At 43.7% G+C, this 14,908-nt stretch overlaps 1 protein-coding gene across 1 annotated transcript; it reads right to left on the bottom strand.

Moving 5' to 3' along the window:
- Positions 1–138: 138 nt before the first annotated feature.
- Positions 139–7,277, bottom strand: LOC142881076 (hyaluronan and proteoglycan link protein 1-like). Its single transcript, XM_076015128.1, has 4 exons — positions 7,016–7,277; positions 2,971–3,315; positions 2,034–2,333; positions 139–1,940 (listed from the first exon to the last, which is right to left on the bottom strand). Exons 1-4 carry the CDS (start codon positions 7,116–7,118, stop codon positions 1,651–1,653), a joined length of 1,038 nt encoding a protein of 345 aa, XP_075871243.1. The 5' UTR covers positions 7,119–7,277; the 3' UTR covers positions 139–1,650.
- Between the last annotated feature and the right edge of the window lie 7,631 nt (positions 7,278–14,908).

A 14,908-nucleotide genomic window follows, 5' to 3' on the forward strand; every position in this document is an offset into this window, starting at 1 on the left:
TGCAGGCCATGGCAGCTTAAACAATAGTTTTTTAAATCTCCACTCAAACTTTTGTTTCACCACATAATTCATGTTGATTTGCTTCACATGGAGACACAAAAGTGTTCATTGTTGTAAAAAAAAAGAAAGGGGGCATAATGAGTTGAAATGGTCTTTATTTCAAACCAGTTTTGTCGAGAAAAAAGGTACATGTTGATAAGATACAAAAATACTTTGAGTCTTGGTTCATGCACAAGTGAAGTATGAGTGCATGAGAAGAGACATGAGAAGAGAAGACGCTTTGCATGTGCAAATGCATTGTACACAAAACCTGCAGTATGGACCATATGTCAGTGCATAGGATGAGACAAATAGCAGTGTGGGTATTTGTGTATAAATCCTGGATGTTCCCTTTTTTTTACAGATTTCATTTTCTCATTCCCAAGCACATTTCCTACATCTACTCACTGTGCAGTCAGTATAGTGATTCATTGATTGTTGTTCAGACTGCCGGCTGACTTGAGAGAAACCGTCTTTACTGTTGCCACAACAAGACAATTCCTACCATTAAACAGCTGCTATCAATTCTGGTTTATTTTCTAGTCAAGTGTTAAAGAAAAACATCAGCACTTTATTCTGTTTCTAAGGTCTGAATGGGGTTTTGCTCTGAAAAATATAAATGTTAAAAACACCAGTGGAAAAAAAATAGCGACTTTAAAAAAAAAGAAGAATATGGATACAACAGAAAAGAAAGCATCTTAATTTTAATTCTTATTTTCAGTACAGGGTCTATCTAGGAGCTGTCATTGCAGAATAGGTCACAGTCCATCATTTACATTCATTTTGGGAACTTCGGCTGAAGAGGTGAAGGCAACGTTCTGATTAAAAGGAGATCAGCTAATCACTGTATTAACATTAATCCTCACAGCTCCCCACTGCTGGCCACCTTTTTTTTCTTAACATATCTGAAATCATCTGTAGACAAAGTCAAAAGCAGCACATATTCCCTATCTGCAAAATGCTCTAAGTCTTCAACTTCACACAATCTTTTTTTAATTAGCTGTGGAAGACAAAGTTGAACTTGTAGCCATCAAATTCCTGTCTCTGTCACATCACTCACACACGATAACTGTTTATTTTGGTGCCTTCCATTCACCTCAGAAGTCAGAACTGGGAGTGGCGTCACACTCTTGCTGAGATTGTTCTATTAGTTGCTTGGAAAAGTGGGATGCACATATTTTGGCTGTTGAAAGCAGTTAGGTAACATGTAGACAGGTAGGTTTTGCACAGTATTGTTGTTACTACCTTGTAACACCTGATAGAATGGAGTTTTGTCACACCGACGAGTGTCTAAAAAAATGGTTTACTGTGCAGCTTTAACTCGGTGTTGGTACACTTGATTCCGGTCCATGGTACTTCTGAGGTATAATGGCATGCACCATATTTTTAATTTAGCTAACATGTTTGGAGATGTTGGAAACTTGAATGAATGTGTTTATTCTTTAGATGTACGATTTCCAAAATGTTTGTTCAAGAGTGGAAAATGTTTATCACAGTTTCAAAAAGGTTGATGCCAGTTAAGATCTAAGCGCATATGCTGTATTTACGGGTATATTGGTTGTCACCGTTGCTGCTCTTTGGTGGTGAAAGATTCCCCATCGTAACAGCCCGTTACTGCTCGGCTTTAAAGCAGTAAACACCGTAAGACTTTTGCATTTTGTCGGGAAATTCCACGAAGCGCACCGCAGCCTCTAAGGGGCTGCAGTTCTTGCGGGGCCTGGAGATCGGGTAGCGGACGCTTCCATCAGCCAACCAGCCGGCATCACAACGGTCGTAGTTCTCGAGCTTCCACGCGGAAAAAATGTGGCCCACCTTGGCAATCTCGGCGCCGTCATCCAAGCACGCCTGAGCAGCCTCCGCAAACGTCAGCCTCTCGGGCTGAACCAGCCAGTAAAAATTCCCTGGAAGCAGAGCGAGCAACGAGTCAGCAAAAATGCAACCTGACAATTGATTTGTGGCACAAACAAAAAAGCATCACGAATCTCAAATCCTACCTTTCAGGGCAGAGGCAAAGCAGAACACATCATAGGTGCTCTGTCGGTTTTGACGGCCGTAGCTTCTGATGCCCGGCCCGTTGCTGGTGCCGCCGCAGGCCCCCCTGGGGTGGACAATGGGATACTTGACTGTGCCGTCGCTCAACCAGCCAGCGTTGCACCAGTCCAGGCCGTCTCTCCAGGCATCAAGCAGCTGATCGGGGCTTGCAACCACGGCACCTTGCTCGGCACAGGCCTCCACAGCGTCGGTGAAGTTCAGGTTGTAGCGGCCAGTGTTGGGGGAGTAGGGGAACACAACACCTGAGTGAGGCAGAAGCCATGAGACAAACTGGTTATTATGCTGGCTTGCCACTTAATATTTGGATTTATGTCAGAGGATGTAGGATATTGTTACAATGTTATAACATTTGTGCTCAACTGGCTCACTCAATCATGGATCTTTCCTTTGCAATCCTGAATGCAATTCATTATGGGTCTTGGTATTGCAACCCTGCAGCCCTCTCCATCACACGTGAGAGAAAAGAAAAACACCACCAGAGGGTGGGTGGGAGCGGAGCTCTCACACACTGCAATGATTAAGTGTGTCACCGTGCAGCATGGTTTCGGGAATCGCATGTATGAATATGCAAATGACCCCAACTTGCAATGGGAAGCAGTTCCTCTCTGAGCGATGCATTTCAAAAAGGAATACAATGCAGTCGACGCATTATTGTAAAATGTGATGACTAAGTAAGGTGCGAGTGCACATGGGCTGAAATGAGATGGGAAAATATGTTTTTGTTTTCCCATGCTAATCTGTATTCTAATGCGATCATAGTGGAACAGCTGGGATAAATCAACAAAAGCCGCCTTCTTCTCTGAATTGTTTTTTGTCAGCAACTCAATGAAATGTCAAGTGCCTCCATAGTCTAGAAGCAAGATATAATGGAACATTTACCATCCTTTAAACCATTTTCCACATCCAAGATGACCTCCTGGACGGCGTCTGTCATTCCGTTGATGATCTCACAATGGTATTTTCCGGCGTCCTCCTTGGAGACCTCGGTAATTATCAGAGAGGCGCTGCTACTGTCGCTGTCTGACAAGAAAACGCGGTCCTCGAATCTTCCATAGGTCTTCTTATGGAACCCCATTGAAAGCAGCACATCCTCATTCAGGGATTCATCTTCTGCCACCTTGGTCCATTTCACCCGGATGCCGATATTGCCGAAGGATGAGGTGTCCGTGTGGTGGAGCTGGCAGGGCAGCGTGATGTTGTCACCGAGGAAAGCTAGAATCTTGACTGTGGAAAGAAAGAGAAAACATAACTATAAGTTATTGAGATCTCTGTTAGTGTTGATGCTACTTGGTGCAACGTAAAAACCTTTAAAGGTGTAATGTGAACCAGTGAAAATTGCTCAAAGTCTCTTTGTGGAGGTGTTCATACATGTGTTGCCAGTTTTAACTGAGGCCCACGCCAATCATTTTGCTTGGTGTCCTCACTTACTTACCAAACTTCCGTAACTGGCCATTGGTTCCCCTCCCTAAGAGCTCAAAGGGTTTGCTTAGATAACAACATGCACAGTTACCAAGAGTCTGGTAATGATAATAAGCAGATGGATGTGTGGATGCAACCCAGGAAAGTCCACCACCGCACACTGGAGTAACAAGCCTTCATGCACAAGCAGCCCAAAAGTTATGAAATTGTAAACCCTATGTTTTCAGCACACTTGTGGCCAGCGCCTTGAAATTAAATGCAGGAACCTATGTAGATCATCTTGCACGCAGGAATGTCTACCCTTATTCATAGGAAAAACTCCTATCTAAGTTTAGTTTAACCCACACAAACACAGGAAAAACTCTTAAATTTGTCATGCTAACATAACACATAGCCTAGTCAGACTCTCAGAATTACAGTCTTGGAAAAGGATTTAATTAGCTGAGACACTGTTGACAGCACTAAGCTACCAGCCAGTCCAACCTACGCTACTTTCTGTGCCCACCTTTCAAGCCTCGACAGCAAATGTTGGCATGTATTAGGGGCTACTTAAGACCCAATCACCACACCCTTTTACCTCATTTGCAGCTTGATTTTCTTGGAAAGTATTTATTCATTGCTCGAAAACACTAATTGCCGATGCCTTTAAAAGTGGTATTTATAAGTAGCCTGGACAGATTCCTTTCTGTTGGCGAGGAATGACTCACTGCTCACAGCCTCATAAAGTCGCAGCATGAGTAGCAATTGCACAGAGGGTGATTGAATTATGAGGTACCAAGGATGACTAAGCCGGTCATCAACCTCCCTGGCAAAGATGAAAGTGATGCTGACGACAACACCGGATCACCGCATGTGTAACCTTACAGTATTTATGAGCAAGAAGTTTCCAGTGTTAAAGAGGGGCTGTATGAGAGACCAGAACAGAGGCTTTATTGTATTCACTCCTGGAAACATTGTTCTTTCAATTCGTAACTAGCGGTAAGTAGCAGTTGAACATTATTTTGTGAAAAGAGTCATGAAATCAAATATATAAGTTCATAAAGGAGCTTGCAGTTTGCATATATGGATTTCAAACTTGATCCATGGCCAAGAGGCATTAGTTGCAGACAGCCAGATAATTACATTTACAGTAATTCCATGCTCGATCTTCCGCCGACATTTACCGACACTACTCCCACAAGAGCTGACCATGTGGGACGAATTTACCCATAAAACCACAGCCGGTTATGTGTGCCCAACCTATTGAGAACAAGAAAGGGGCCCCCCTTTTGTATTTATCGTTTGTATCCTAAACCACATCCTATTCGCAAAATGCTGCCTGAGATTAGTTTGTAGCGAAATGTCAGATTTATGAATCAATGGCCCATCAAACAATTTAGCAGGGCTTAAAATGTTTGTGCTGGGAATCAAAACAAAGTCGAGCAGATAAGTGAATGAACATGTGCAGGACAGTAAAAACTGAAACAAAACAAATCAAACAAACTTGCAGCTGCAGGAAAAAGGCTGCCTGGCATTATATGACCAAGAGGAATTCCCTCTCCTTCTGTTAACGGTTGCGTTGATGAGTGATTGAAACCATCTGCTGGATGAATTGTAAATGTACAGCAACGCTACAACCCTCCTACTTCTCTAAGTGACTTATATTCTGAATCTACAGGAGTGTAATAAGGTAATAAATCCCCGCGCAAAATATTTGCCAACTGAAATTACTGAGGGAGCAAAAAAAGTTGAACAGGCTCATGAAATCCCCTGTTGATGAAAGAATGGAAGTCATCGCAGCCAAGAGGCTCTGCAACTGTTCTCGCCTATGGGCACTGTCACTGACCGGGCAAAAAACAAGAGACTCAGATCAGCCCAAAACTCGCAGGGAAGACTGTTCTATTGTGTTTTAACATGAAAAAAGGGAAAGAAAACAAAATTTCAACAAGTCTGAAAATTGGGTAAAAAAAAGCCGAACTCCAACCGAAACCCTAAATTAACCCTTTCCCCAATCCTAATCCTAACCCCGCCCGACCGCAGCCTTAACCCTTGCCCCACCCCCAAACCCTGCCTCTCCCTAAACCCTAACCCCAACCCCAATACTAAACCTAACCCTAACCGTAAACCCAACCCCAGCGTAGTGTTTAACGGAGGCGATTCTGTTGCAGGCCAGCGTGAGTCAATACGCTGAAAGAATTTACAAGCGCAGCAAGGACAAACACAGCAGGCTCACTCCAGCCCACCAATTCTAATAAACCACATCCCACTCTCTGTCATGCAGAACAGGCGCACATACACAGTCTGGTGGGAGTGTATTGCTCACAAGGGCGCACACATGGAAACATCAGCTGGTGTTCTGCAAGTACGCGCAAATGCATCAACACGGCTTTAATTTGCACGTAGAACAAAACCCCAAACCCCATAACTGTCCATCTCCCACCCAACCGTGGCAATGGGGCCAATCTTCAGTCACTAGCAGTCATTTTGCTGCTGTTCAGCCTGTGGTACGTTTGGCTACGGTGGTAAATCTGAGCTCCACTTCTGTCAGGGTGCCCAGAGGGTCCCACTGCCAGGGGGAGTCAGTGGGTACAAGGACAGGAAGGCAGAAAGTACACTCTTCACATGCCTTACAAAAGCTCTACTCAAGAACCGAGCCGGTTGACTCAGATGCACATCAGCAATTGAGAACGGAAGGGTGGGAGAAAAACAAAGCAAAAAAAAAAAAATTCCCAGAAAAAACCCAATTCCTCCTAGAGTAAATCCTCTTGCACACGAGCCAACCGTCTCGTTGGAAGGAGAGCTGAGACGTGTACTTGACGTGTAGCGAGTCAGTGTGAGCGGCACGCTGGAAGGGAGTCGAATATCACACATAAGGGCTTCCAGCGTGGCCTGCCAAGTCTCATTTTCCCTGACATCACGGCAGTGGATGTATTTTTAGAGCAGTTCACCGCTTGCGGTTGCAGCAACCGTTGCATCATGATGACTTTTTAGGGTTTTCGCTTTCTGCTTGCAAGTGTCCAGACTGCAAATGACTCAATATTGACAGATAAATGGTATAAGGTCAAGACTTAACTCTGGAGATTATTGAATTTTTCGGCCTCGGGGCTCTCGTGTAGCTTTTGCAGCGTGCACTTAAGCTCATCTTTATACGTTGGCACGTCTGTGAGTAATTTTTTAAGAGCAGTTCTTTGAATGTGTTCCACTGTGCAGGACTGCAAGAAGCAAGCCCTAGTGGGAGACTGAGGGGTTTGCAGTTTTCGGTCAGTGCAGCACTCACATCCATGCAAATCAGTGATTGAATGGCGAGTCACACTAGGTCTGTGTCTGCGTTACCCCAGAGACGACTCTGTCACCTACTGATACAATGACCCTCTTGTTAAACAAGCTGAAGCTGGCCCCTCATACAGATCATCAGCGCGTAATCTCCTGTGAATCCACATGCATTCACAAAAGATGTTCAAATACACCTGTGCGCTGGTAAAATACAAAATAAAATGAAAAAAAAAAAAGAAAAGTTAAAACTTACCTGCTGGATATACTGGTTGCTCTGTTTGTGCGCTCCAAAACTGACCGTATGCACTGGTTGCCAGGCTCAGGGAGATTATTGTGATGAACAGCAGACTCGTCATTTTCTCTCTAGGCCCTTTTCACTTTGAACGGAAAAATACAAAGCTAACAAAGCTAAAATATTAACCTGAACACTCTTTGCTCTTGTTAATTTTCAATCACCTGACTGTTCCCTCCTTCTGTCTGCCTTGGAGCAGCCGCCGCCTGTGGTGCTACTGGAAAAGTTTGGGCTCCTCAGAGGTTCAGACAAGTGCCTTTTATTGTTGCATAGCATGGTTGAAACCACACCCCCCGACCCTCAGCCCATCACCATTCACAGCCCTAAACGGGCTCCCATTTGCCAAATGATTTTCCTTGGGAGACCAGCAGATGCGACGAAGCCCCTGAGAATTACAAGCACATCTCATTGAGCAGAAAACACGTGTTTTTAAAACAAGCCTTGATTCAATCACATATCCATCTGTCCTCTTTTGAACCACAGACTTAAAAGTAAATTTGATACACACGCGCTGCCACTCGCTCCAAGCCCTTTCTATGATATAGTTTTTGGTCACACAGTTTCGAGTGAATGTGTTTTCCTTAAATTATATTGTCAGTGTTAAGGTATCAATTTGAGCTGGAACGGAGAGTTTCAGATTTATATTGGCAAATGTACTTGCACACTGTGATAAAACGGAGGTGTGGTCACTCTGCAGCCTTGTTGGCTTAAGCGCTGAATTGATACACGGACGTTTGACAATGCGGAGCCATAAAAATGATGCACACACACGGTCTTTAGTCATACTTTTGTCTCGTCCTGCCTGGCCGCTTTATTTATGACCTTCTCTCCCTCCTCCTATCCCACATAGGCTTTGCTCCCCGCCTCTCTTGAGACACAGTCAGCTGAAACCCGCCCTCCCAACATGTGTGCCTGTATGTTTCTCCCAGCCGCTTAACGATATATCAGCGCAGAGAAACTCTCCGGATGCGGGTCGTGGATTTGTGAGCCGCTGTGAGCCTGCGAGACCTGTGTGGTCCCCCCTGAATGCTTTCTCACCACTCTGGGTTTGTTTATTAAAGACGACAAACCAACGAGTGCGAAAACACACAAGACATCTTCGGAGTTATCACAGCTGGGACCGTCCCAACTGTTTTCTCTCTGTCGACCCTCTTCCTCTCCACAGCCCTGGCTGTCAATGCATAAGACCCCGCAGAGATTACTCAATGGTACATGGTGGAAGACTGTTATCGATGTTAACATCTCATCTCGTCCTGGTCCTGTCCCCGGTCTTTTGTGCCTGCACTTCAAACTGAAAGATCTTAGATAAAGACGGATAAAGGTGCCGAAAGTCCGGGTTAAAAATAGAAACCTTTTGAAGAAGGGCTCTGAAAAACCGAACAAGGGTTTAAGCCAGGAATCCATATTTCACTTTACTTGGTGATACGCTGTTAGGAGCAAGTCCTGCACGGCGCGGATTGCCGTGGTGCTTTCAACAGCAAACCGTGGCCATGTGAGGTAAGAGTCTGGGTTCAAGCATGATGGAGGTGTGAAGGAATCTCCCCTTGTTGTTGAGGAAGTGTTGCCAGACATCCTTGTGAAGTGATGAAACAGTGGATAACTGGGTGGTCAGTATTATTAAAATTGTAACAACTTTGGCTGCACATGAGAGAACAGTTTACAAAGCTTGAAATATTGCAGTGTGAGACAGACAGAACGATAGACAAATAGATAGATGGATGGATGGATAGATAGATAGATAGATAGATAGATAGATAGATAGATAGATAGATAGATAGATAGATAGATAGACTTTTACTTTTAAATACACTTTATTTTACACATCCTGGCAAACAATTTTACGTATTATTTGAAAAAGAGATTATTCTTAGATGAAAATAATTTACAAATAGATAGATAGATAGGTACATAGATAGATAGGTTTCTCAATTGTGTCTGTTATACAGCAATGCACATTTGTGGGGGAACAGAATGTGCTGGCTGTTGGAGATGTATAGTCATGTTCCCATGCAGAGGCCAACCCAGAGTCTCCCTCACATGTCTGCTGTGACAGCGCCAAGTGCTGGGGCCGTGAGCACATTCACAGATGGATCACTGCAAGCTCCGCTCCCAGGGCTTGGACACTGGTACAATTCCCGTTAACATACAGCAGCTCTTTTGGGTCCCACCCATTGGAGGCACCCAGACAGGATGGTTAGCATCCCAGAAGTAACTGTCTTGGAGCGTCCTGTAGGGCGGGATACTGAAAGAGCTGAACAAGCACGGCTCTGCCTGCAAGTTCACACCTAACATATGTTCCCCATTATTCGAGTTGCTGTGCGCTGGTAATACATGACGAAGCAAAGATAATGTGTTTTCCCCCAACCTGTAAGTGTTAATCAAAAAAAGAGCTCTTCAAAGGGTTCTGGGTGGATTTGGAGAGCGGAGTGTTGAGTGAGTGCATTTGCGAGCAGAAGAGCTCTGACGCCTTGCATCTGGCGTGTCATGGTCTCATCCTTTCCACAACACATCGGGGAGGGGCCCCAGAAACGCTCTCGTTTTTATCTCGCGTGTTGTAATGGATGTCCACTGAGCCATCTGAGCTCACAGACAGTGATGGCTCCACACGTAGCAGCTTTCTCTCTGGCTCTCCCGCTTGCACCTCCTGCCATCTGGGTGCAGTAACTGAACTGTGGCCAGGGTGTAAGTAGCAGAGCTTGGGAAGGAGCGTTGGAGTGTTGGGTATTATCTAACAGCTGGCTTTCACACACACACACACACACACACATGCACACACATATACACTGCGCACACACGCACACACCCACAAGCAGGCTGAGACAAACCAGAGAGATTTCCAATATTCTGTGCCGCCTCTAAATCAGCGAAATGTGGTTTTGTCTTCAGTTAAGTCTTATGATTAGTGACGTTATTAAATCGAGGATATACTATTAAGTGTTCAGCTGTGGATTTTCACCATTAGTTTGCCGCCTGGATGTCATCTGCTGTCTTTAACTGTCAGCAACAACGTCAAAACTTTAAAAGCAGTTAACAAACATGGCAAAATAAATGATTCGTTCTCGTCCATCTCGGGGCCACACAATTACGATTTTAACACTTGAACTGCCATCCATCCACAGAGTTGACAGGTTATATCCATTTGAAATTTCTTCACTTATTTTTTTCTCTCAGCTAGGAGGGTGACGTGGATGGTTTGTAATGGAAAAGGTTGTCTTAACTTTTCTCAAAACGTCACAGCTTGTAAAAACTTCACGAGTTTGAGCTGTGCAGCGGCTGAGGTATTTTGTTCTACAAACCTGCACGCACACGCACACACGCACGTACAAACACACAAACACGCACGTCAAGCAAACATATATGTGAGTTAGAACTTCCAAAACAAACGAGCCATGGTTTGCACGCTTGACTGGGAGCTGCAGCTGGATCCCTTCGACCCGTGTTCAAGATGAGCTAATGGAGTCTGGGTAGCCACAACACAGTCAGCAACACATGGTGATTGCCATGGCACCGTGGTGCAAGGCTCCCGTATAGGCACAAAGTCTCAGTAATTTACGGGAATCAGGAGGAGGAAAAAATGAGAAAGTCACGATGAAGAAACTTGGGAGCCATTAAATCTCGTTACCTGAAAAAAGCAAAGCATTAGGTCAATGGACCAACGTACCGTTGACCTAATGCTTGAGACCTGACAATAAATATTCTTTGGAAAATAAAAGGTGGGAGTATGTCACACAGGTGTAAGTCAAAGGAGAGGCTCAAGTTTCAACATTAAGGTCTTAAACAAGGTCCACTGGTGGATGATGAGAAAGTACCTCACAACACTGTACAAACTGAAGATCCAGAGGTTGGCAGTGCAGAGAGGAGGTGCACCTTCACATGAAAAACAAAGATCAAAAACAATTCGGGCCATGATTTCAGCTATTTCCATCACTCTTCGTTAAAACCTATCCGTAATAGCAAACTTCTGCAGTTCCTGTCAACAAACTGGTTAATTGCCTGAATTAAATGGAGCGCAGTGGTACATTGTGGTGCTTTTTGCAGTGACTGCAGCGGCCGCAATCTCCGTCACTTTTGCGTCATATCCACGAGGGTCTTAGCGGTAATGACATACAGGTGCAAAATGTTTTTAATTTTTAGCTCCATGTTTGTTCTTACATAAACAATAGTTCTCTGAGCAAAACCACAGCACTGACAATAAAACACAATGACATGAAATAATGAAATAATATTTGTCAAAAAAAACATGCTAAACAACAAACATTATTTCTCGTTATGTAATGTCACAATAACATCAATTTTATTACAACTGATGCAACTGTGGCAGAGTAGATGCAGATGGAACACAGCATTAATTAGGGGATTTTTGTCTCACACAGTTAAAAATCAGTTGGTGGGCCTCAGTTGGCCCATGGACCGTAGTTTGGACACCCCAGTTTCAGAAGCACTCACGAAGTGCTGCAGGAAATCTATGCAACACACTCTGGCCTATTTCTATTGCTGTCTCTTCATATTTTGTATTTCCTTTTCAGTCCAACTGGTCAACCCAGATTGCCGAATGTCATTGAAATTACTTAATGCTTAAAAAATAGTTGATTGAATGAATGATTAGCCGTTCGTATTTGTGACTGTCACTGATGCTGATCGGGGGATGAGCATTACAGACGCTGTCTGAGAAAACTTGCATCTTTTAATGGTTTTAACTGCACAAACATTTAGAAAGCAGTTCAAGAATCTCTCTCAGAGTCGAACTTTGAACAAAGGCAGTAACTCAGCCTGGAGTAAACGGGCTCATGAGATGCCAAACCACTGGCTGGGCACTTGAGGGTAATAACATTGGGTCTCTTTAAATATTTTGAATGGAAAGCTGTAAATACCTTTCTGATGGAGCTGTGTTAAGATAAACAAAAAAGGGTCCACGGGAACCCCCCTCAGTGTAATTACAGTATTTTTCAAAGCCTGTGCATCTTTCCAAAGGTTTCTTGAGATGCATTCAAAGACCACATAGGCCAATTTTATAGATGGAGAAAGGATTACACACAGATTTATTGGAGACATCACTTACTGAAAGATGTTGCACGTTCTGGCAGAAGTGGACAGAAAACTTCAGAACGTTCGATTGTTGCATACTTTTTTTTTTCATCGGTACACCAATTTCTTTTTACTGGTTTTTAGTCAGATTAAGTGGGAATTGTGGATGTCCATTTCAAAAATTCTGACTCGCAGAAAGTCATAATCAACTTTGCCTTTGTTGAAACCCTCTTAATTGATAAAACATAGATTATTGCATCATCTAGCAAAGTTATCGGCACAGTTTATTGTATTTAGATCTGTTAAAGCAGAAATTAAAACCTTAAGCCACACGGAGGATATGCCAGAAGCTGGGAGCGGTTTAAGGAAATTCAGCATTGCATTTAATTTCTGATATGAAAGCCTATTGTTTGGGGAGAGAGTAGATGGATTCAAGAGAAATTATTATTCCCATAGCACATTAATGACTAACACAAGAGTCAACACTACTGCCACATGTGCTTTTTATTCACGATTGATTTAAGGAGTCATAAAAGAGTCATACAATCCAGAGTCCCAACCAGAGCTTAGTCCAAGGGCTGGGGTGGGGTCTGTCAGCCACCTGGTACTGTGAGAAAAAGTGAGATATCCACTCCTTCTCTAGCATGACGTTTCTATTGCACGTAAAACTCCAAAGCTGGCTTTCAGGATTGATTTTCAGATTGGAAACAGATGGAGACCAAACTCAGAGTGAAACAAAATCCAGCACTTTAACTTATCAAGTACGAGCCACAATTAAATCTCAAATATATCAGGTTTTTGATTTGATAAAAGCCCACATAACTTATGAAGGGAGATGAAAACTGTTGGATAAGTGGAAAATTACACAGGGTGAAGAAGGACACTCTTCTGGTGAGGTTCCTTTGACAGAGTGCAGCGATTGCTCTGCTCCAGAATTGTTTCTTCATTTAAAAGCGATTAAACATAAACTCACAGAGTGAGCCAGACGCGATGGAAAAATGGATGAGTACAGACTGCACGTCTCAGTGGGTGTGCCGCTGCAGATGTTTAGAAAGGTCTCTCTCTTGTTAGCGCCAACTTCAAGCCTGCATTAGACAGAACAAAGGCCAGAATACACAATTCCCATCCATTCCAGCTCAGTAAGTGAAGTGATGACTTGCAGAAAACAGAGTCATGCAATATGCAATTTAGCTAACCGCGATGAAATAAGAAAATCATCTATATGGAATATAGTGTTATAAAACGACGCACACGCACACACACACACACACACACACACACACACACACACACAGGCCTGGTTCATGTACATCAAACCACGGATTCACTTGAAATGAAAGAAAAACAACTTTAGCGCATCCTGCATTCAAACAATTGTGGTCAATAAAAGACAAATGGGCAGCGCTTTTGCTACAGAGCCCTCAAACTTTAGCATTGATTTTTGCCAACATTGCCGGTGGTAAAAGATAGATGAAACAACCACCAGTACGATCTGAAGCAGTTCCGCCCACCCTGCTGACTCCCCCCTCCGCTCAAGCCCACCACACACCAGCCATCCCGGCGAACAGAGGCTCCTTTGTGCAGCAGGAAGGGAGCGAAAAGAGAGGAGAAATGAGAGAGGAGTGAATTTGTTCCATCCTCTCCTCTTGTCGATCCCGCTGGGCAAAGCCTCGGTCCGACAGGAAACAGTCCTCGGAGGGACGCTTGTAAACTCCCTTAATGCTTTGCAGTTGTAATGGTTATAAGCTCTATTTTGTTTCTCTTTCTCTTCCTCAATGTATTTTGCTCCAATTGGTTTTACGCCCCTCAGTCAGAAACTGATTGAAATCTCCGTGAATTTTAACCCATTTCACGCACCTCGGCCTCCTTTGTCAGCGCTGCTCTTCAGCGTGCGAACAAGCTAGGAAGAAATAACGGATAAATTGGGCAAAAGAAAAAAACCTCCAACAAGATATTATGTCAATTAAAATGCTAATCGTGAAAAAAAAAGTGATTTGAGCCAAAAATCATTGCTATAAAGCATAATATTTTCTTCAACCAACACCCATTACAGTTTTATGGCAGCGCTGCAGCTTTTCCTGGCTCTTTAGGAGGCGCGTAGACTGCTGTTTTGTAGCAAAGCCTGGGTGGCTGTAAATGCACTGTGGGGTCGTGATAGTTTGGGGTCAATGATTCATGGAGACTTTGACGCACGCTACGCAACATGAAACACTGAAGAGAACTGTTTATACATTGAACAAAAGAGCAATTAGACTTTTATGAGGGCTACCTAAACGCAGATCTGCGCAATATAACGACCAAACTGGACGTGTGACTTGCTTTTTTTTTTTAAATTGTAGGTATGGACCCGTGAAAGCTTATTAAAGTTCTGGGGTACGGGTGAGATCCAATTCCATCATTGCTGCTACGAAACAAGAGTTACACTTCTTCTCTGTCTTTATGTTTAAACTGTGTAAACAGTCTTTCAATAAAAGTCCCAGTAAGGCGGAAACAGGGGTGGGATGGGGGTCGATGTTTGGGGAGCAAGGAGCAGCAGGTAGTGCCCGGCCCCAGATCCCTGTGATTGGCAACAACTGAGGAAACACACTAATGTAGACAAAGTTGCATTTTCTCTTTTTATATCTATAGCAACATGATCCAGCTGTGTATCCTTTTCATTCTGGCAGGATTCGACAAATTAGACACGGACTGTGGTCATGGAATTGCTGACAACATCACAAATCACAGATGGATCGATCTGTGCAAAGCTTCCACCATGACTTGACGTTTTCCCAGTTGTGCTCAATGTGGAGTTACAGAAGCATTGATCCAGATTTTGTTCCGCTACCA

Source organism: Nelusetta ayraudi, unplaced genomic scaffold, assembly GCF_046127955.1.
Source record: "Nelusetta ayraudi isolate G7.1 ecotype Tasmania unplaced genomic scaffold, CSIRO-AGI_Nayr_v1 ptg000181l, whole genome shotgun sequence".
NCBI classification, from domain to species: Eukaryota; Metazoa; Chordata; class Actinopteri; order Tetraodontiformes; family Monacanthidae; genus Nelusetta; species Nelusetta ayraudi.